Source organism: Amphibalanus amphitrite, unplaced genomic scaffold (assembly GCF_019059575.1).
Source record: "Amphibalanus amphitrite isolate SeventyFive unplaced genomic scaffold, NRLGWU_Aamphi_draft 000884F_arrow, whole genome shotgun sequence".
In the NCBI taxonomy this organism is placed as follows: Eukaryota; Metazoa; Arthropoda; class Thecostraca; order Balanomorpha; family Balanidae; genus Amphibalanus; species Amphibalanus amphitrite.
In genome coordinates this window covers 64924-89244 of record NW_024882378.1, presented here as the reverse complement: position 1 = coordinate 89244, position 24321 = coordinate 64924, and the positions used below count along the sequence as shown (strand labels likewise).

The 24321-nt window shown below is 51.2% G+C and overlaps 1 protein-coding gene across 1 annotated transcript in view; it reads right to left on the bottom strand.

Annotated features, from left to right (window-relative positions):
* The window catches only part of LOC122367637 (zinc finger protein 865-like), a 124888-nt gene that overhangs the window by 64196 nt on the left and 36371 nt on the right, over positions 1 to 24321 (bottom strand). Inside the window, exon 6 of the mRNA XM_043340943.1 lies at positions 23424 to 23498. Coding sequence (XP_043196878.1) covers positions 23424 to 23498 — 75 coding nt within the window. The remainder of the gene's footprint in view (positions 1 to 23423; positions 23499 to 24321) is intronic.

Here is a 24321-nt window from a genome sequence, read left to right as displayed (position 1 = left end):
CGGCGCAGTGAAAAGTCACGTGACCCGACCTGGTCACGTGACTGCGCTTAAAACCGAAATCGTGATCAGGGAAGCGCCGTGCGCGAGCGACGCCAGTACCCAGCGACCCCCGCTCGAAGGCCGCGGTCCGCGCCGCGCCCGGCGTGCCCGGCTGCGACCGGTACCGTGGACAGGCGCCTCGCAACGGCTGCGTGCAGCAATGGCGGCCGCAAAGGGGCCATAATGGGTAAGGGACCCTCTCTTAGGGGGCCGCAATGGGGGTCATAATGGCCATAATGGCCAAAGGGGGCCCTATCTTAGGAGCGAATTGCTCAAATCTTTAATATTGTATCAATGACAGTGCATGAAAAGAAAGTTACATCGCTGAGCGGTGAACAGCTGATCATCAATTGCCTCGGTTGTCCCGTTCCTTTTCAGACGTAGCCCTTTTCAGTGCCACCAGTGTTTTGCTGTCAATAAGGCGTTAGTAGGAACTGCTGGTGTTTTGTTCGCTCCATTACGTGAGTCTGGCATTCACCATGTAATTTATGCTACCTTTCGGCTTTCTTTCAATCTACCAACCTGTATAAAATTCACATTCAGTCTGCTCGTCTGTTCATCTCGGTGTCCACTTGTCCATGTCTACATATGTCCGTCCGTCCGTGTCTACGTCTGCTCTTCTGCCCGTCTGTCCGTCTGCCAGGCCGTCATCCAGGGACTCCATGGTTTTAGGATGAAGGGGGCTCCCAATCCATCCAAGGGGCTCCCAATCAATTCATTCTTCCACCCTCCCATCCGTCCGTCGTGAACCCGAGAGCCGTTGGTGAGTTCGTCAGGTACCGGCACACCGCCGCCGCCGCGTCGGGCGCTCGGGCGATAAAAATTCGGCGCCCAGGACCGGTCGGCACGGCGTGGCGGTGTGTACCAGCACGCAATCGGCGCTGGTCGACCAGCGGACACGATGGGGCGTCCTGGGGCGTGCTGGGGTACACCTCGGGGCGTACAGGGTACACGCTGGGGCGTGCTGGGGTACACCTCGGGGCGTCCAGGGTACACGCTGGGGCGTGCTGGGACAACTTGTACCGAACTAGAACGTTGTGCACTGGGCAGAAACGCCAAGGGGCTGATTTGAGCACTGGGTAGAAGCCGAGGACTATGACTATGAAGGACTATGAGCGTCAAAATCGAGCACGTGAGCCGTGCAGAATGGGACGCCTATATCAGCGCATCAGACGCTTGAGGAAACACAATGAATTGTGCTGAGTTGGGATGTGGGGCAACCTTACTTCACAAATAAGTGTAGGTTAAAAGTTACCTGATTCGGTCAATTTAATCGTCACGCCAACTGTAAAAATTGTTATGCATTGTTATACCACCACGCTTTCCAAATATGCGTTGTTTAATGACGTTCAGGACTGGATCATTCTGGGCTGCTCCATAGTCCCTCCCCTTTGTATGTTGCCACGCCCGCCTAAATGGCAAGTGGACTGAAGCATGAAACGTTTCAAATATAATGCTTCGTCATGAGTCGAGTCAAAATGATTGATGGGTTTTAATAGCTGCACGCATGTGACCGAAATTACCCGTTGGTGTGAGAATGATATGGTGCAAATGAACGACAAAAATGATTTATTATCCGCAATGCCCTTAGCTGGCAATTTATGCAGAACGGGAAAACAAGGAAGCAGGGTCTAAGGAAGTGCATGCATTAGTGAGACTTTATAGTCGTCCAGTAAGCATTACACGAGACATTTAATCGCTTTGTTTCTGCGCTCCAAAATGAAATTCAGACATATGCACTGCAAGGTATTTGAAGGAAATTATTACACGTCGCACTTAAGAGCGAAAGGCACGCTATTGTGTGCTATTGCTTACTCATAGCGAATAATTATAGGATCGTATTCTGATTCGTTCACTAGATCAGCTTCAACAGGTGTCGTTTTTAAGAAATATCTAACCCAATCTCTAAATATCATCAGACATCAACGGAGGACATATGTACTCTCCATGTGATACTAAAAACAGCAGATACCTACGCCCCGTTTGACCAGTGGTGGTGGTGCTTCACAGATCACAGTGGCTGCTGCGTGCCATTCGCCTATATGAATATTCAGAGGCGTTTGCATCCGACTGGAGACGTGGGTCTGCATTTTGCAACGTTAGCTTTACTGGCGAGAGGCTATTGAGACTGACTGGACTCGATTGGTGAGTACCATAAGCCACCTGAGGTGAAGGAATTGGATACATGGAAATATATGTCGAACCATTAGTGGCAGTTACCGCAGGGCATTTCACGTGTGTTTCAGAGCACGCTTTTGCAAACATCGCCCTGAGTTACGTTCTGACTTTACCGCGCATTTTTACGGATCACTTTTTCGTGGCCCGCGCGAAATCTCAGGAAAACCACAATGCGAACGAGATGAACAGTGAGTGTTGTGCTGCGAAAAGCCGCCTGGTTAGGAAGCCACCGGTTGTTTCGCAAACTGGTGAGCGTGCCCCCGATCCAAGACCAGAGTAATCCACCAACTAACCCTGAGGCCCTCGTCAGAGCAGCCGGATAGAGCTACTAAGAGAAACGAAGCGCAGAACTGGTCATGTGTGGCCCTGTTTTCACGCAGCCAAAAATCACGCAGCGAATGTAGCTCACCGTGAGGAGAAGTAGGACTTCGGGGTGCAAACAAGAGAAAGCGCAGGAATCACTAGAAACAATAACTGAGAGCCAGTTTGAAACACCCAACAAGATTACATTGAACGTGCACACAAGAAAACAGCGAGCGTGCGCATGTTTGTGCCGATAATTGGCACGACGAACATCTGCAACTTTAAGTTGAGCTGAACAGTGAACAAAGCACTAACTTGGAAATAGATCGCCCACGTTAAACAATTGTTCTAGCTCCAACCATGCGTGCTCACATATGTATTTAGGTACCTACTCAAGTCCTGAACTATGTATACCGTCGAATAACCCCATATTTTCCCAGTGAACCGACCACGCCCGCTCGCTGCAAACGCGAGTTATCTGCTCGACTGCGCACGTGGGATGCTGAGAGGAGAGCAGTAACCTCCGCGCTAAAGGCCATTAGGCGTAGGCCAAGGTCAGTGACCCACGCCATTTGCAGGTGAACAATCTCAATCGACTTGAGACGTGATGTCGACTGGCAAAACGGAGCGCCGGTCGTAATAGTCGCTTAGGATGTGTGATTGGATGGGCGTGAGTCTAAAAATAGTTTCTGCACGTTGCTAGTGCAGCGGAGGAATGACCATTCCTCAGGTCATTTATGATGTCAGCGAGTATAAGGACCACCCATGATGTGAGAATCACGATCATGCAATAAGCGTACCAAGGAATGCATGCATACTGATGACACAAATGGGTCTCACTGGGCGTGACCATTAGTGGTCCTCCATGGCAACTGCAGAATTGTGGTGTGAGAAAAACTACATATAAAGCTTCTAAAATCATTAGCATGTAGTTTTGTAGACGACGCAACTCCTGACGCAAGTCCAAGCTCCTGCAATAGCGTAGACCATAAGGCCAGGTATTGCATGTAACAAAACAACATTGGGGGATGAAATGAGCGTTTCGTTCGATGCGCTTGTGGCAGAACCTGTTCGTACAGAACCGCCGCTGGCCTTAGTGCCGGCTCGCCTGCTCCAAGCGCCCGCATTCAACCTCGAGGCGACTACGTTTGATCCGAGGCGCCCTCATAAGACCAAGGCATCGGCGATCGCCTCGCGGTATCTTCTCTCGACCCACGACACTTTTGTGTGATCCTGGGCTTCTTCGCGCGATCCCACGGGCCCTATTCTGATCCGTGACGCTTTCTTGCTCTACTCGAGCCCCTCACCTGGTAGCGATCACAGATAGCCCTGTTCTTATCCGAAGAGCCCACGCTCCACCCATATCACATTCGATCACGGAACGTCCGCATGACGCTCTCGATTCGGGGCCCCCACGTTCAACCGCGGGGTGCCTATGTTCTACCCGGGGCGCCCACGTCCAACCCCCTTGTCAGCAGCTCTACGTGTGAGCGGTGCCCTGCGTGAGAGCCGGCCACCGAGACACCCCTAATCAGACACCGCCGGCGGCCGTCCGTCTGAGTGAGGCGCGGGGCTGATTGCTCCACGCCCGGCCGGCGAAGGTCGGGGCAGCGCGGCCCGGGCGGTGCACAGGGTGCTGCTACCCAGCTGCTGGCGAAGGGGACTCCAGGAAACGGCAGTCAAATCCGGCGAACGGACCGAGGCGAGGATGGTATGGTGTGGTGGTGGGGAAAGTGGTGCTGGAAGGGAAAGAAGAAAGGGAAGAGAAGGAATAAACTAGGAGACGGAGAAGAGGAGACACAGAGGAGATGGACACAGATAAAAGAAGAGGTTCTAACTTGAAGAGGAAAAATAGAATCGTGGAGGTTGGTGCGGTGCATGGTACGTCATCGGTACGTAACTCGTAAGTCGTAACCATGGTATCGGTACGTAACCATGGTACGTAACTCGTCATCCAGTTATCCTCCATGCTTGTCACAAAAGTGGACGATATGGAAAGGAATAAAAGGGGGATTCAAGACTCACAGGTGGTAACCATTGCACGAAATCAGGACACGTAGAAGCAGTGCTGCCCATGGCTGGCGCAGGCACCATCGTAGAAAAAATTTGGCTGCAACGCCGAAAGCAGCGTCAAGCCCTAGCGTAGCGGGGGAGCGGCGCCGGGCAGAACCGCTGGCTGCAGTTGAGTGGATCGTGCGCGGTTTCTGCGCTATCAGGAGGTGAACCGTGCCGACGAAAAATGTGTCATGTGCACGTGTGCCGGGGGCGCAAGTCAGGCGGTCATGACACGGCACATCTAAAAATAGTCTGGCCAAAATTGCAGCGCCGGTGGGCGTGTCAGGACGGGCTGCTCCGAGGCAGCTCGGTCGAAGGCTGCCCGACGCCTGTGGCCAGGGGTGCTTCTGCACGGTCACAAAGGGGTTATTAGGTGCCCGCCGCGCGACGCTCAGAATTTATCGCGGCGTTTGACCTGGCGAGCTGGGAGGGAACGAGGCACTCGTACACCCATTGCAGACGCTGGTCAAACGTCACGCCTAGCTTTACCACCTTCGAGCAGCTAGCGGATATCTGTGATTTTCCCACGTGTTTTTCCATCATGTTCTTGCCTTGGTGGTCTGCGTTCAGTCATGTCGAGGATCATTTCGCTTTTAGCTCTTAGTTATGACGATTGCAATGCACTCATATGCAACCACCAATTCAGTGTAGACGAAACTCACCGATTCCAGTGAATGAATCATCTCAGTTGTTTCCCAAGGGTCATCCGCTTTTCCCTTCTGGTTTGGTTACACCAAACGGGAGTACCTATCTTCGTAACGTTTTTTTTCCTCGCGCGTTCAGCGCGTGGACCAGCCTCGGCCAGTGGCTCTCCCGGGCCAACGGACGCGCCGTGAGGGCGCGGCGTCCGGCGCCGCCCGCCGTGCATCGTGGCCAGTGAGTGCAGCGTGCACACTGCCAGCCGTGCACGGTGTGCACTCTCACGGCGAGCCGGGTGAACGTCCGGGGACTGCGTGCCTCGCCCGCGGCGCCGCGCCGCTCCGCTCGGCTGGAGTGCCGCGCCCGTCATGGCGCGAGGCAGGCAGACCACTGCGGCCTTATTTATTTATTTCTGTGTAGGGTTAATTCAGTGCCTCAGCGGCAGGACATGGTCTGCTGATCTCTGAGGAGACTTTGTTGCGTAACAGTACCACGAAATCGTCGGGCGACCCAGACGGGTTCGGGTCACTGATGTGTTCCTTCGAGCCAAAGTTACTCGGGCTAATGCAAAGTTAAACAGGCCGACCCAGAGTGGGAGAGCTGTGAAGTGGTGATCCAAAAGTAAACGGGCGGATCAAGAGGTGAGGCATGCAAAGTGCGAACACGTCATGCAAATGATGTGCATTTTTCTAAGTTTTGTTGCTATGTGGGCCATAATTAGACGTGATAACAACTTCAGGCGTCATCTATCGAGGAACGTGTAGTGTTTTAGCATTACATACAGCCTTGAGCACTACAGAAAATGATCGGTAATTCCGTAGATACCAATATATTCACCTTTGCTCTATTCATCTTTGCTGACCGTCCTTGTAGCATAGAGCCCTGAGAAGACCAGCCCCAACGGCAGAATGTTCAATGTACTTCATGGACGAATAATTATCCCGCCAATAATGCACGAGTCATGTGGAAATGATGTTCAAAGGAAGTGGTTAGAATAAAGCGTCAATTTGCCTATCACATACCTATCCCGAATTCTCGCTCAGATACTAAGGAGATACAAAGGTTATAAACGGAATGGTAAGTGCTACTATTTTGTTCATCAGTACTTATGCCTGAGCACAGTGCTGCTTTGCATAGAAATATAGGGTAATTGTGTAACATCAGAAGACAAGCAACTAGTATAATGCTCAACCATCTAGTGCTTTGATCTTGCAGAAGCGCCACTTGTAGAACTGTTGTTGCACTCTTATATGCCAATTTTCTAATGGTTATGTAGATAATAGAGAATAGGAGGCCCTTAAATTTATGAAGCAGATCGTCGCATTGCAGATCGCCAACAAACTGTAAACCCGTCGTCTTGCTACTTGTTGTCACAATACAACAGAATATCCATTAAAATTTAGTTTCCTCTTCAGAACATACAAGGAACGACCTAATACGACCCATTTTGTTATCCGTGCCTATCCAAACTTCCTGGATGTCTGCACTGGGCTTGCATGGGCCTGGCCTGATCTGGATTTAGTTGTGGTCTTATTTGCGTGGACTAAATTTGATTGTGGTTTGGACTTGGACTAGACTGGTCTGTGGACTGGTCTGTGGGTCTGACTGGACTAGCCTGGGCCAGACTTGGTTATGTCTCTGCCTGGGCTGGACCAGGGTGGGTCGGAATGGGTATAGGATGGGGTAAGTCGGATGGACGGCTGTTGGACTGTTGGACTGTTGGACTTGGACTGTTGGACTGGACTGGGCTCTGAGCCGGGTGGACTGCTGGACTGGGCCTGTCTGGACCCGACTGCCCGGTCTCGGGTGGCCGAACCCCCTGACCGGCCGACTGCTCGGGTCGGACCGCTCCAACTCAAACTGCGGGGTTTGTTGCACACAGCTCGCGCATACTGTTGCACCCAGAGGTCGTGTTCGCCCCGAGGTATGTGGGCTCCGTCGAGTGTCGGGTTGAGCGCGGGTTTATGGCCGGTGTAAACCCACGGTTCGCGCCCCGAGCCGGGGACGCTCGGTGCATACACAAGTGGACTGGCGCAGCTGTGAGCCCGACCCGACCAGCTGTGGGGAGCAGGTGACCTGACGTGACCCGCGGCGTGACCTGGGACTCACTCGAGCACGGTCTCTCGAGCCAGTGAACTTGGCCCAAAACTGGGCCGCACGGGATCGGAGGCGAGTGCGGGACGGGTGATGAGTGCCGAGTGCCGAGTCGTGATGGAACTCTCAGCCGGCAGTGGCATCCACCCGTTCAGAGGGCCATTCAGAGGTCAGAGGCGAGCTGATCTGGGGGGAAGCCGCATACTAAACCGGCCTAACGGTACTGCTTCGTTAGATTAATGCGACTGCAAAGCACGTGCAGCTCATAGGAACATGTTAGATATCTGGTTCGTTTGGAATGTCTACTAGATTACTTTTACGAGCTGATAATGAAATAAAATGTGAGACTGTAATTCTTTCACTTCATCAGCATGCTGCTACACTAGCGAGCGCATGCAAATATTGGATCATGCAGAGCTATGAAATTTTGAACGAGTCAAATTAAATGTCATGAAGTTATTTAATGAAATGTATTTATCAAGACCGATCCATCTACCACTCACTGCGCTGAATATGTAAGCCAACGGAACGATGCCCACATAAACGCACAATATTTACGCCGTAAATTGTGAGCGCAAGGCGAACAGCGGACTGGAACCTCACAACAGACCAGCCTTCCCAGCGACCACCAGTCCGTCCATCCGCCTTCCGGGCCCAACTCTCGGAAAGCTCTCCGACCCCGCCCACGGGGTGCCCCGCGCAGCAGAGACGCCAGACAGAGGGATCAACTTCGCCGTGGCCATCCCCCGGGGACACTGACGTCCGGACAACCAATTGGTCGCCGCTGTCGGAGCCAGCCGGAGTCGGAACTCGGAACCCGGCGGTGTCACGGCCAAGGGCGTCGGGTGCCCGCGGCGGACCGAGAAGCCAGCCACAGGGTGCTACCGGGTGGGACGCGAACAGGTTAACCCCTGTGTGGGTAGGTGACCCAGAAGATGACGCGGAAGGTGATACAGAAAGGATTGCGATGAATGGAACACGTTCGAGCCAAGAGCGTTTCCCGAGCTTTGTGGGTTTCGCTCAGACCCGGAAGTCTGGACGAGTGAGGATTGAGAACGCTGGTTGAGTCACATGAGGTTTCTGAGATTTGATCATCTTATAGAAGTTTTGGTACGCAATTTGTGACAATGCATCTTCAGACTCGGTGCATGATGATCGCAAGACCGTCAATGCATCGACGATTATGCAGCGAAATACGTCTACTAATAAACCGATTACCAAATGACGTCTATTTCCCAGCTTCTGATAGCCTCATTCGGCTTAACCTCCGTCCCTCAACTCTTCGCTCTCCAAAGTCCCACGACCCCACTCGCTCCGGGGGTCCTTCCAGCCAACCCAGGGGCCTCTCAGAGCGACCCTTCGGCTCTCTGCGCGCCAGTCTGGCCGCTCCGCCTCCGGCGAGGCTGTAATTGTTGCGATGTTGCAATGCTGCATGCATGACGCCTGCAGGAGCTACGAACGCAGCGAGCTGAGGCGCGGACCGTAGGGCGGTGGGCGGTGGACGGTAGGGCGGTGGCGCGGCGGTGGACGGTAGGGCGGTAGGGCGGTGAACGATAGGGCTGTGGTGGACGGTAGAGCAGCGGTGGAAGGTGGTGGCGATGGTGGGGCACTGGTGGGATGTTGGAGATAGGGCGGTGGTGGAAGGACAATGGGAGGTTGAGTGATGATAGGGCGATGGGAATAGGGCGGTGGTGGCGGTGGTGGGGCGATAGGGCGGTAGTGGGGCGATGATGGACGGCTGCGCGGTGGTGGTGGGCGGCAGGGTGGTGTCTAACAAGTGCGGTGGTAGAAATGAGCTTTGGTGGGGCCATGTGACTGGTCGGTGGTCCAGCGGCGGAACGGCTGTGTGAGTTTCTGTACGGTGGGGTGATCAACAGTAGAGTGATAGTGGTGCGGCGTTGGGAGCTCGGTCCCGTCTGTACATAAGGCGATGCGGCGGTGGAACGGCAGGGTGGTGGAAGGTGCGAATGGAAGCGGCGGATTAATGGTAGAGAGACAGGATGGTAGAGCGGCGGTCGGACACGTGGAAGGTAGAACGTGGAAGGGATTGGGATGTAGAATGGAACGGTAGTAACAAGAGTAAACGACAGTGGACAGTAAATCCTTGATCGGCTTGGGAATACCGCTCAAGGCTTTCGGCAATTTGACGATGGAGCGATGGGGTAAGGTCAGGAAGAGCGATGGGGTAAGGGAGGAGCGATGGGGTAGGGAAGGGCGATGTGGTGCTAAGGCGAGCTTGGGGGAGGCCGGCGGTGCGACGACCCAAGCGTTGCAGAGCCGAGTCTGAGCGGTGCAGTGGTAGTGTGATTGAATACGACGCAAGTGCACTTGTGACGGCCAAATTGCTGTCTGGAGCACATCACTCACAAAAGGAGCGGTGCGACGTATTCGGCGCGAGTGGCGACAGGGGCGCGCTCAGGGGCGACAGCAGAGGGGGCGAATGGCGGCACGCTGAACTGTTGGATGTTTGTTGTCTGGTGTGTCAAAATTAGGAGAGTTTATTTGGAGAGTTACGTGTACACTGAAAACGTATAAGTTAATGTTTCGGTTGAATCGTCGCCACGTATCATGCCATTCATTACGCTTTACAGTGGAAAGGAGTCTGTTGTAGGTTCCCTCCCCTCCTCGGTGGCTGAATCTGCCACCGGCCAGCTCACATATTAGCCCTTGTTGGCGTCTGACATCGGAGTCTTCCCCGACACATTAGCACGACAATAAAACATGCCCATGTCCGAATGCACCATTTCGACGCGCATTGCTGTGACTCCCCAGGCGCACATATGTGACAAAATGTGCACACTGCCCTGCACTTTCCCAAATCGGGCACTTATTCCAATGGAATGTCAACACCAACAAAATGAAAGAAAGTAAAAAAACAGGGCAACTGTCCGCATTATCGCTTGTACGTGTTCAAATTAATGATATGGGCCATTTGCCATTTTTACATGCAGCATTTGTGACATGAGCATGGTCACAGATGGAGCGGCTTTCGTTTCTCTCTCTCTCTCTCTCTCTCTCTCTCTCTCTCTCTCTCTCTCTCTCTCTCTCTCTCTCTCTCTCTCTCTCTCTCTCTCTCTCTCTGAGTAAAAGTTGGGGCAGAGCACACCTGTCTCTCGTTACACAAGTGTCCTGTGCCGCATTCCACGTGTTTTCCGACGATTTTTGGCGATGGCGTATCGCTAACTAGGCCATAGGAAAGCGTGGTGGTTAGAAACTTAGCTGCAGAGACAAATCAGTGACTTTGCAAAAGCCTACGCCATGGAAAGGTGACTCAATTATTTATGCTACATTGCGTGCATCATTCCATAACTACTGAAAATCCTCAACACCGACGCAGACCAACTCCCGCGGAGTATTTTCGTGACAAGTGTCATTAAATGTTTCGCGCGTGCTCATCACCATTTTAAAACGCCTCTGGCGTGCTATTAGTCTCACATTTAAGACCAAATCAATGCCACTGGTTTGTCGCCATGGTGATTTAATTTAGTCGTCGTGGAGGTGGCTTTCTTGTTCACAGGAGGTCACAGGGAACGGAGCCGTGTAGGCAGAAGAAGAAGCGTGACACGTGGGCTATGGAGTGTGTGGGTGTGTGGGTTGGATTCTCACATGAGAGAGAGAGAGAGAGAGAGAGAGAGAGAGAGAGAGAGAGAGAGAGAGAGAGAGAGAGAGAGAGGGAGAGAGAGAGAGAGAGAGAGAGAGAGAGAGAGAGAGAGAGAGAGAGAGAGAGAGAGAGAGAGAGAGAGAGAGAGAGAGAGAGAGAGAGAGAGAGAGAGAGACCTCATCGCCAGGCCGCCGAGCGATGTGCGTGCCGGGAACACGCCGGAGCTAGTCACGCACCACGTCCCATGTTCTGAAGAACGAGTCACGCACAAGTTGTGCGTGACTTATATGTGCGTGCGGCACAACCACACGCAGAGGCGTCTCCTACACCCCTGGTCCGCTCTAGCTCCACACGCAAACCCCGGAAACGCGATGTTTTATTGAGGTTCGCCTGGTGGAATTGGAGATCCTCGCGCTGGTGGAGGAATTCGTAAAGCATTGTAAGTGAATGCACGGAGAAAAATAATTACTCCCCCCGGGAATCACGATCCCCTATTTGGGAATCAACTGACACCCATGGTGTAATCCGATTCTGAAAAACGGTGTCCATACACCGTTTTTTAGTGTAAATTGATCTCGGTCAGAATCACATACCCAAGGGTCATTTGACTCCCAAAATTTTGACTCCCATTTTAGGTGTCGTGTCAAAAGATCCTGCAAGGTGTCAGTGTAAAATGACACATCTAAGCGTTTTTGACGCTATCATGAGGAGTTTTTATATCCTATAGGTGTCATTTCACACAGTTGAGCGTTTTCGCAATCCACGACTCCCTTATTAGGTGTAATTTGATCCTCAGTGGTGTCATAATATTCCGTACAAATGACTTATTGAGCGTAATTTGACCCTGGGTAGTGTCATAATATTCCGGTGTCATTTGAGCCCCATTGGGTTCAAATGACACCGGAAATGTTATGGCACCACTGAGGGTCAAATTACACCTAATAAGCGAGTCACGGATTACGAAAACGCTCAACTGAGTGAAATGACACCCATAGGGTTCATGATAGCAGTATAGCGGCGGAACATCTTCAATTAAGGGGGGGGGGAACCGATAGATCCAGCTCTCAAATTTATCGAGAGATCCGTAGGGATCACAGATTCGAGTCTCATTTTTTGCTTGAGATCCTGTGAGATCATAGATCCTCACTTATTTTTTGTCAGCACAGAAATAAAAAAAAAACACTTGTTGCAACGCATAACCGTTCTGTTTGAGTGATTTTATGTGCTCGCACGTCATAATCCATAGTTTTGTGGCACTTATTGATACAGAAACCCTTTAAAACATGGTTTCAAATGTTGTGCATGGTGGGATCCACTCAGATCATAGATCCATGTTCTTGATTTATCGTCAGATCGTATGAGATCATAGATCCAAGATGAGTTTTTCACGACGGATCCGATGGGATCATAGATTCTAACCTGTTACCTGCAGTTTGCTTCGAGATCCACTGAGATCATAGATCCATCGCTCGGATCCATGCACATGTTTGGTGCTAGCCATGGCTGGTCCGCTACGAAGATGAAATAGGCAATAGCCCCATCAGCAGGCTGCACTGTCAATTTGCGGACGAAGATTTGTGGAAAAATGCGAGACGAAGAAATGCGGAGACGAAGAAATGTGCGGACGAAGAAATGTGAGACGAAAAAATACGGAGACAAAGAAATGCGAGACGAAGAAATGCGAGACGAAGAAATGCGAGACGAAGACATGCAAGACGAAGACATGCAAGACGAAGACATGCAAGGCGAAGAAATGCGAGACGAAGAAATGCGAGACGAAGAAATGCGAAACGAAGAAATGCGAGACGAAGAAATGCGAGACAAAGAAATGCGCGGACGAAGAAATGCGGAGACGAAGAAATGCGAGACGAAGAAATGCGAGACGAAGAAATGCGAGACGAAAAAATGCGAGACGAAGAAATGCAAGACGAAGAAAGGCGGAGACGAAGAAATGAGAGGACGAAGTTTTGCGGACGAAGAATTGCGCGACGAAGAAATGCCATGCAAAGATTTGTCCGGATACGCTGCGGTATCAATTGATTTTCGGTGACTCAGACTCCGACTCCAGTACCGGCTTCCAAAGTCTATTCCGACTCTGACTCCGGCCACAACTGTCAACTCCACCCAACTCTGACTCTGACTCTGTAACCCTGGTGCGAACCACAGCTCAGGTCCAGTGGTTTGAGTCAATGGCCGGCCAATCAGCAAGCTGCATTGTCGTGTGACGTCATTTGTGTTCTAGCCATGCCGGTCCGCCACGAAGATGAAATAGCTCGACCTTGCAGGAAAACCGTTAGGAAAGCCGTTGACTTCAGTTGCCGGAAGTGTGCGGTGTGCCCACGTGGGTGCGTGTGGTGTGAGCGGGGAGAGGAACTTATTTAAATTAACGCGCTTGTAATGTCGCCAAACGTTGTTTAAAGTGTAGATTTACTTCAAGTGATAGTGCTTTAACGATAGACTTCAGATTTTATTTGTAGTTTGCTCAACATGCGTATTTAAATAACGAGGCGCCCTGCACTCGGCGAAATTTTGAAGTATAGGACAAGATAGCAACGCCCCATGGAGACGGAGGTAAGTTTTTATGTCATTAAGCAGCAGAATAACTCTACCTAAGTAAGTAGCAAGAATCACCGGTTGATGGAACATTGACATTGTTGAAATGTGAGTAATTTCTTACGGTGAATGGAGTCACGGACCCATGAGCCTTACGATAAGTTTTCATTAGATTTCGCCATACATTTCGTGCCCAAATGTTTTGGAATTTATTGTTGCATATAAAATAAAGAATGACATGCATGTATTGTTATTTGCGGCACGTGGTTAACAACTGCAATTATGACTCTGTTTGAGAGTGTATTTTGATCCCATAAGGTGTATGATTCCGAGAATCATTTGACAATATCTGGTATAAAGACTGATTGAAAAGAAGACGTCATCGTCAATAGATAAAATTGTAGCTGCAAGGGTGAAGACACATGTAAGCTACATTTAAAGTCTCGTTGCAGTCTGGCTAATCGTTCCTATAAGCTTCAGAAGCAGAACATACCCATGGGTATGTTGGTTAGTTGTACGGGGACCCGCAGTTGCTACTGAACAGCGACCCTGAGTAAATTGTCCCAGCACCCTCACAGGGAACAACGAAAAGCTGTCAGAGGGCACGCACAGAAAACCTCAGCTGCTCTTGTACACGGACCGTCAGTCGATATCAATGTTATCGGTCGTTACTGGACAGGACAGACGGCTAGAGTTAGGGTTCGTGGACACTTCCTAGAGTATTATGACTCTGATTTGGGGTGTATTTTATACCACATGTCGTCAAATGATTCCCGGAATCATACACCGTGTGGGATCAAAATACACCCTCAAGATCCGATTACTCCCTGAAGTGACACCTAAAAGGGGTGTTTTTTGAAGCGTACCAAAAACGCGCAGTTTCCAGGAGTCAGATTACACCCGGAATCAGACTTTTCAGACACTTCCTAGAGTATTATGACTCTGATTTGGGGTGTATTTTATACCACATGTCGTCAAATGATTCCCGGAATCATACACCGTGTGGGATCAAAATACACCCTCAAGATCCGATTACTCCCTGAAGTGACACCTAAAAGGGGTGTTTTTTGAAGCGTACCAAAAACGCGCAGTTTCCAGGAGTCAGATTACACCCGGAATCAGACACTTCAGACACTTCCTAGAGTATTATGACTCTGATTTGGGGTGTATTTTTATTCCATAAGGCGTATGATTCCGGGAATCATTTGACGACGTACGGTGTTAAAATACACCCTCAACCAGTGTCATAATACCCTAGAAAGTGTCTGATTCCGGGTGTAATCGGACTCCAGAAAACTGCGCGTTTTTGGTACGCTTCAAAAAACACCCCTTTTAGGTGTCATTATTTTTTTCAGTGTGGGGATAGGTACTGGTTGATGCACTGCTTGAAAGGTAAATGCTCGAGACATTTTACGGAGAGAGGCGTTGCCTGAAATGTAGCTGCTCGAGAAATGTTTCATGTGATTATAGGCAGTACATACTACCAGGGATTGTGTTCAGTCTTAGTGCAATGCGATTATGCTGATTCATCGTGAGTTGACATATGTATGCGATATGGCACCCGGCCAGTGCTCATTAATAGCTTCCATACGAGGTTATTGCACGTTTCACGCAATGAAAATAATTTATGCATGCGTAAATGTACTGGGCATCAATGACAACGTATGTATAATTGCGAGTGAAGTAGATTTTATTCGCTTCACTTTGTAAGGGGTTCAATGGTACAGTTGTGAGTGTCGTGCAAAATCGTATGTCGTTGAGTCCCGCAAATCATGCATGTCTAGCAATAAAAATAATTATCCTGCATTTTCGTACGGTTTCACGATGGTGGATTCATTTCGGTGCCTGAATGTCTACAAAGTGTTGCGTAAGATTCAGTAATGACAGGTCACACGCATTTGCTAGTTCGGAAACAATACAAAATCGGTCCTCATCTATGAAATGGCTCTGACTGTATTGCAGTCAGTTCGCTACGATCTAAGCTAAGCTTTCACATTGTCCCCAAACGTCAAGGTCGACACGCTTGATCAGCAAATAATTCAGGCGACAGCTATTTTTGGTTGGCGATCACCGTATAGACTTAGCACATAACATCTGGCACTGATCCCAACTAATGACTAATGCAAGACGCCGCGTCAGGAGGCAGGAGCCAGTCTTTTGATCGGATTTCGACTGCAGCGATACCCGAGGAAGCCAGTGATCCGATTTATAATTTCGATTCACAGCCGATATTTGGGGATATTTTTAGCTAGAGTTATGGTGTTTTTGAACTTCTGCCTTTACAAAGATGACGCGCGCAATAATAATGAAACGAATGCCTCCAAGTTACTTTTGGTGTGTGATTTGTGACGTTATTTCCAAAGCCATTGTGGCGCGGAAGGAAACGTTAAATGTGCATTTATTTATGCACATTGCACACCTTTATTTTGTTACACAAACATTTATGCATCTTTCTAACCTTGCAAATAGCCACTCGAAAAGAATGGCATGAACTCAACTACTTATGGTGTTTGCGGCGAATGGACCGATTCATCGCTTGCTCATCAAATTACAGTGGTCACCGTTCTAATCACTTTAGTTCTGTCGTATCTGCCTTCCTTCCACCTCAGCCCCAGTAGCGTACCGCGTACCCCGTACCCCGTCTCACGGGTTCGTTTGCGCCTTCACCAACACACGCTGACCGCAGTAACCAACCTCATGTCGCGACATTCAGAGAACGGATCCCGTGAGATAAACCAAGACGCCGCGACCAGCTTCTCTGAAACCCAACGAAAGCTCTCCGCGTGCCAGCCAACCGGTCCGAGGTGGCTCACGGAGAATCCACGCGGCAAGGCCATCGGTGGTACGGGACACTCACGAGATGTTCGTGATACTGACAATGTCACGGGCAGGGCTGCGGAGTCGGAGTCGGAGTCGGAGTCGGAGTCGGTCGGAGTCGACAGTTGTGACCGGAGTCGGAGTCGGAGTCGGAGTCGATTTTAGAAACCCGAGCCGAAGTCGGAGTCGGAGTCACCGAAAATCTGCCGACTCCGCAGCCCTGCTAGGTCTGCGGAGTCGGAGTCGGGAGTTGGAGTCGGTCGGAGTCGACAATTCTGCCCGGAGTCGGAGTCGGAGTCGGAGCTGGTTTTTGAAAGCCGGAGTCGGAGTCGGAGTCGGAGTCGCCGAAAATCCATCGACTCCGCAGCCCTGGTCACGGGTGATGTCCCGTGATCAGTGTACTGATTACTGAATCGCGGGAGATCCGTGATTCGACGTTCGGTTCGTAATCCGTGTACTGAAACACGGGAAACTGTGCGATTTCGGCATTGACACTAGGCGTCCTTAACCCGCGCCCCGCTGGGCTATTCAGCCATACGCGCCCTGCTGGGGGGGGGGGGGGGCAGATTCTGCCCCCCCTGTCTAACTTCCGAACCGATGGTCGTAGAAATACGGGGAAAACGGCAATCGAAAGCTCTCAACAAGGCGGATCTTAAGAGCCCAAATTTTTTTGCTTAAGTAGGTCAGAGGTCAGGTCAAGGTCAGGTCAAGGGTACAAAATGCAAGTTTGTACAGTATCGGCCTTGCACCGTAGTTGCCGAAGAATGGACTGAGACTGATTGCCCAAAACGTGTTCTTAGACTACCAAGACAATATTCGTTGCACACAATGTCATTCAAAGGTCAAGGTCAAGGTCAGGTCAGGTCAGGTCAGGTCACCAAAAACAAAATATAGAAAAGGGCATGTGCGACACATGTTTTATGGGTCATTTTACTCATGGAATTCAATAGGCACACTCAATAAGTGATATGGACCACCTCTGGATGAATTTCAGGTCGAGGTCAGGTCAAGGTCAGGTCAAGTGAGGTCAAATTTTGAAGTTGGTTGTTAAGGCCTAAAAAGGTGTCTATCCGATGCAGTTTTTCACGGCGAATCGAATGGTGCTATTTTTGTTTCCGTACGAGGTCTAGAACTTCCAAAAAAAATCATTTTTCAAAATTTTTGTGTGTCGTGACGTCATAAAATTTCGAATAACTCCCACATTTTTGAACCGATTCTTCTAAAAATTGGTATGTGGGTGCACATAGACCACTTCTTTGACATATATTCCGGTTTTTTCGATAAACTCAAAATTTTGGATTTTATAAATATTTTCCCAAAAAAGTCAGTTTTTTTGGAAAATTTTTGGCCAAAATCCAAAATTTTCAAAAAACCGAGATAGCCATTTGATAGACAAAGTAGAATCACGTATAACCTTTTTTGTTACGTCTTGATTCCTTTAAAAATGAAGATGTTAGCGGCGTTTGAAATTTTGCCGTTTTTGAGGCGAAAATGGCGAACATGACGTCACTAAAACGTCAATTTCTCAAAAATTTTCCGACGGATTTCGCTCAAATTTTCAGGGAACGTGTCAAATTGATGTGTGATAAGGTACTGAAAGTTTGACGTCGCTGGCGTAACGCGTTTAGAAGTTATTGGCGAAAAACGGGAGGGGGGGCAGATTCTGCCCCCCCCACGAGCCGCTGGGGGGGGGGGGGCATAAAGTTGCCCCCCTTTACGTTTTGTGAAATATCTCCGAAACCTGATGAGCTACGCACGTGAAACTTGGCATAGCTTCAAATGAACACCTAGGCAATGTTTGAGGAAAGTTTGGTGGTTGTAGCACCTAAGATGACGTCACAGTGACGTCATTAAGTTTTGTCGTTTTCCGATATGGACCGTTTCTGATGACGCTGAGCATGAAACTCGACTGTAAATGAACTAGACAGCACCTGCTGTCATCCTAAAACATCTTACTACACTTCCATCTAGTTTCTGACCAATAATCGGCCCTTTATATTCGGTCCCATATATGTGATGTATCGTGAGGAATATGAGAGTCGCAAATCTATAATTTCACATATGACGTCACTGTGACGTCATTTCAAATGGGATCGACACCAAATTTGGACACAACCTCGGCTAGGTATTCCGGAAGATGTGTGCAAAGTTTCGTTTCTCTATCTCTTCGCGTTGCGACGATATCGTCGCAGAAGTAAAGGGGGGCAACTTTATGCCCCCCCCCAGCGGCCGGCGGGTGGCGCGGAGGCCCAGCGGCCGCCGGGTTAATACAGGTGCTGTCACGAACAATTTTTCGTGGTCCGTGTCAACATTTGTGAACCAGGCATTCCCGGGTAATCTGTGATCCAGAAATGACAGGGATTATCTGTATTCCGACATTTCATCGGGACATATTTGACCCCAATAACGTGTCACGGGTCATCTGAGACCCCCACTTCTGTAGTAAATACTTATGGTGAAGGATTACAGGTGAAGTTTTTCTGAAATAGCTCATTAGCTGTCGCACAACGTACCGTTTGTATAATCGATATTTTTGATATCGACGACATCGAGCACCGCTTTATAAATAATGCCGGTATTTTATCGAGATCCACATGGATTGTCCCATCAAACTCACTCGACTATGTGGAATGATAAGAGTTGCTGATGCTAAAATAATGCCTTCAATAATGCCCATGTGAGCTGTGTGCATTTTTGGGTAAATCCGTAGGTACCTGTTGTAAAATAGACCGCACACTACAAATCCGAATAGATGCTGTGTGAATATGTATGTAGATACCACTGTATAGTGGTAAATGGAGATGATAGCATGATATACCATGGCGCCCATGAATTTGCATCTCTAGTCGATATCCCGCTCGAATCACGGGGCCGGCGGTGTCGGCGGTCTCCGTGACGTGAGGATCGCCTCACGACCACGCAGCCCGGCGGGGCCCCGCCATGTCAGGCGGTGACATGACACCTGCAGCGACTGACACCGGACACGACACCCAGGGCAGCGTCTGGCGGACACGGGAGGTGACACCCCCGGCTGACGTCCTGTCGAACGCAGTGGTCAGGACTGACAGGCTGCGAGGCGTCGGTATTTCAAGAACACTTCTACTCGATGTAGTCCCTCTCCAGAGTGGGTTTACATGCGTGAGACAGCGGGTTGCCGACACCCACGGTTGCCATCGGGCGTCTGCCACAATCGCCGTCACGGTGCTCGTAAAAGCCACCACCGGGTGAAACCGCATGCCGTGGAAAATCAGTTTACGTCCCCGTTCACGACACTAAAACCAGGTAAAGGACGATATTTTGCACAGGCGAGCGACCAAGGAGCAACCGACTTCCTGTTGAGGTAGCGATTCTGCGTGTCGTTTTCCCAGTTAGTCTCGCCGCATGAGAGAACGGGAGTGTCTGTGCGGAGTGTCGAGTGTTTCTGCAGTGTGACGAGTGACTGCGCCGCGCGGAGTTACCTAGAATCACCAGCCCCGGTAACCGTCCTCTATTATTCACCGTTTCGTCAATGGACAATTCTTTGGCGAGACCGTGTAGTTGTGCAGTTTGCAAGACCTTTGACGTTTCACCAGCGAGGGCGTTGATGCCGCGGAGGCGGTCTGTTGCCTTGCCCCAGCTGTTTCAAGGGCGTTTGCTCGTCTGCAGCGCTGGCGAGCTCCGTTCATGGATCGGCCTGTCGGCCACGGGCAGGCATGCAGCCGCCTCGCAACCGAGCCGCCGCGCAGAAGGGGTGTCGTCTCCCCGACCGGGCGACACCACAACTGCATTTGACCGCTACAGTCTCCACTTGCAGAGGCGCAAAAATCCGTGCCGCTGCAGCCGGCACCGTGCCGGACCGGCAGGCCGGCAGCACGCCGCATCTGCGCGCTGCCGCGCCGCTCGCCGCGCGACCTGGCAACATCTGGCAACGGCCGGCCGGCGGCGGCGCAGGGTGCGCCACGAAAACTGCCCGTGAGCGGCGGGCGGCGGCGGCGGCGGCGGCGGCGGCGGCGGCGGCGGCGGCGGCGGCGGGCCTCGCCCAGCGCGGGCTGCCGCGCGTCGGGTCGCTGGGTCCGACTAGTGCAGCCCGGCCGGTCGGCGCCGCTCGAAGGATTCACGATCCATGGCGCCCCCCTCACGCCACCCCCCCCCCCAACGGCGTCCACCGCAGGCGCGGCCTTGTTGCCGAACGCGAGCGTGCGGCGGCGGCGGCGGCGGGCCGGCTGCAGCCCGCGCCGTGCCGTGACCGCGCCACGGCGAGGGCTGCGGACGTGCAAAACGCTCTGGGCACGACGTGTCGGCGGCCGGCCGGCGGAGTCGCCTTTCGACGCCCGCTCCGATTGCGCCCCGGGGAGTGGTGCCATCGACGGAGCGCTGCGAGGGACTTGACCTCGGTGATTGAGCGCGAAAAATGGCGGTGTGCCGCAGGGATCCGCACTGTGGCCGCCTGTCTTTCTCATCATGAAGAGTGACCACGTCAAATGCTACTGGGGTGGGTTGCAGGAAACTTCAATCGGCAGCTTATTTAATTCGATTGTTTGAGATTAGTCTATTATACCGTACATTAAAAGAGTCGCAATACACGGAGCGAATACCTTAAAACATCTAAAATTTGTGCCTACAGAACGAGGCAAGTTGATGTCCTTCATTGACTATGAACCAATTTTTGGAAAGCCTTCGTCACTGACATCTAGTCTCCCAACTGATCGTTTTCTAAGCTTGGCACTGATACAACTAATGTCGCTATTAGCACAATACCAGCGCCTGCAGGGCATATAAAACCACAAAAGCGACATACAAATGGCCTAGTTACGTCCACTGCCATTGGAGTCATACCGTTCAAATATCATGGCAAGCGACGTGAAGGCGACAACGTTAAACATACCGTGATATGCGCATGCCTCAATGCATTTGTTAGTTTCTGCCGACCTACGACCTGCGAGTAATGCGTTGGGGGCACGAGGCCGCGCATTGATTCGGTGGCTATAGGCTGTGTTACCAAGGATGTAGAATACACTGGTTTGCCTTTCAGTATAACAACCACAGTGGAAAGTTATTTCACCCATGAATCATCACGCTTGCCATAACAATTGTCGTAATAACATAGGCCATATTCTTCAGATTGTCGTTTGATATTTTCAATAAGAACGAAATAATAGGGTAAATAAGACACTGTTCGTGTAGGGAAATCAAGGCCACAGGCGTTTTATGTCCTAACTGGAGTGATCATAAATAATATATGTACTGAAATGAAAATAAATGAAAGTTAGAGGAAATTTGTTTTTATCGCAATGATTTTCGCGACTAAGAATGTTAAATTATTTACGTAATACATTGAGACCTCTGAAACGAGCGTGAACTAGACCGAACGAATAACATCGTATTATTAGAACTACGTTTATAGCTGTTCTCTGAATTCCCGTAAGTAAGCTTGTAGGTATCAGTTTACGATGAGACATATACGAGTATCTGTGAGCTGTCGATACGACACAACTGGCATGTTAGTGTTGGGCAATCAAGGCCATAGGCGTTTTATGCGGATTGCGTTGTTTCGTGTGTAATGCGACAGGGGCCCGGGAACGATTTTCAAGTTGGGGGGGCGAGCCTAAAATACCTGACATGATGCATATGAAACAGTGGCGTAGCTAGGGGTCTAAGGGGACACGTACCCCCCCCCCCCCATCGGGTTCAAAGGGAACCTCGGGTCCGAGGGGCCCTACGGCACCATTTGACCGCTGAGAGTTAACGATGGCCATATTTTGACTCAGAAGGGTCCCATGGGGCTCGTTAGAGCACCTCATGGGCCCTAAATAGCCACACTAAGACCTCCATAAGGGCCCCACGCCGGCTTCTGAGGGCCTCTTGCGGCTTTTAAGAACCCCTCGGTGGTCCCCAAAGGCCCATTACTGGCCTCTGAGAGTTCTTACCGGCCTATGAAGGGCCAGTTCTAGGGGCATTTCCCGCCTGTGATGGTCCCACACTTATTTTTCTGATTGCCCCAAAACGGCAACTGTGGCGCCTATGAGGGCCCACACCGGTGTCTCTGAAGGCTTCACACCCCCAACTCTGAGTGCTTACACCAGTGCCTATTGAAGCCCTATATCGGCGGCTCTGAGGACCCAACAGTTAGCACCTGCGCATCTAAAGGCCACCCACTGGTGACTTTTGAGGGCCCCACACCGGTGACCGGCGTCTGACAGTACCTACCATGCCGGTCTCTAAGGATCCCACGGGACTTCTTCTGCCGGCCCCTTGCCGGTCACTGAGAACCCCCTGCGGCCTTGTAGAGGGTTCGCGTCAGCAGCTCTAAACGCCCCACACCCGTCTGTAACGGCTCCACACCAGCGTCTATGATGGCCCACAGCAAAGCCTGTAAGGACCCTCACCGGCGCCTCTGAGAGAATCACACTAGCACCTCTGAGCGCCCACACCGGTACCTGCATGACGGCCGCACACCGGTGCCTCTAAAGGCCCCTTACCGGCGGCTCTGAGGGCCCTACGCCGGTGATTCTGAGGGCGCTACCGATAACCGAAGGCACCACACAAACCCTTAGTGTCGCTGAGCTTCAATCCCATACCGGCCTTCCGAGGGCGCCACGTCAGTGCACTCATTGCCCCACACCCCTCCCTCACACCCAGAGCGGGTAAACTGTGTTATCTGGCCTGCCAAACTTTTGGCCAAGGTCAGGCCCAAACCAAAGAGGAGGGATGACAATAGCAGAAGTTATCAAATCGCATGTATCAGCATGGAAACCATTCAGATGGCAAGGAAAATGTCATGTGTTGATGTTTAGATGTATAAAGGAAACAAGAAGGAAAAAAAAAGTCCGGAAAAGGGAGGAAAGATCCTTTATCGCTGCCTCAATCTTGAGGGGGCGCCGCCCCCTCGGCTCTCAAGTTGGGGGGGCAAGCGCCCCCGCTGCCCCCCCTGTTCCCGGGTCTATGTAATGCGACGTCTGTAGAATAATAGAGGCATGTGTTGTGCGTGTCGTTATGTCAAGATGTCCCCGCACCGTGTACGTTATTATTAGTGCGCAAAAAAATCACTTCAATAGGGCGGCGCTCGCGTCATTCTTGCCGTTCCACCTCTATCTACGTTCCAGTTCTGAATAGCAGTACTGCAGCATTTAGAGGTGGACAAGTCGCGGCGTCTGTCGGTACTTACCGATTCCATGCCGTCCACGGAGTTGTTCTCCTCGCCGGAGCCGGAGCCGGGGTCTTCGATCTTGGGCCGCTTTATCTGTGAACACACGACGGACGTTAGTGACAGATCTGGACACCCAATGAGCGACAGTGTTAGATTCAAGAGCTCACTACGAGTATGCGTGTTGCGTTAGACTTGGGGGCACAGCGGGGAGTCAGCCCTAGTTTTTCGCGTTACGAGGGGTGGGGTTCGCGTTAGGTTAACGTGTATGTGATGTGGTCACTTTTTGGCTCGGCGGGCACGTGCGTCATTATATTTGGTGGCGCACGTGACCCGTTGCGTCAGATTTGGGCGTACTTCGGGCTCTGGCATATAATTTGAGCGCACAGTCGGACGATGTTGTCAGTTTTGACCTTTCTGTGCGGGCTGGCGTTAAATTCGGACGTTCTATGAACTCTTGCGTTGTGAGAGCGTTGGCGTTAGATTCGGACATACATTCTGTGCGCATTGGCGTCATGTCCGGATACTCTACGCGTGTTGGCGCTAGATTCGGACGTTCTTTGTGCATTCGCGTTAGATTCGAACGTTCTAGGCGTTGGTGCTAGATTCGGCCTTTCTATGTGCGCTTGCGCTGGATTCCGACACTGTATGCGCGTTGGCGTCAGGCTCGGACACTGTATGCGCGTTGGCGTCAGGCTCGGGCGTTCTATGCGCGTTGGCGTCAGGTTCGGACACTCTATGCGCGCTGGCGTCAGGTTCGGACACTGTATGCGCGCTGGCGTCAGGCTCCGACCTTCTATGCGCGTTGGCGTCAGGCTCGGGCGTTCTATGCGCGCTGGCGCTGGATTCGGACGCTCTGCGGCCGCCGAGTTTCAGATTGGAGCGCACCAAACCGGTCCGGGTCGGCCGGCGGCTGGCA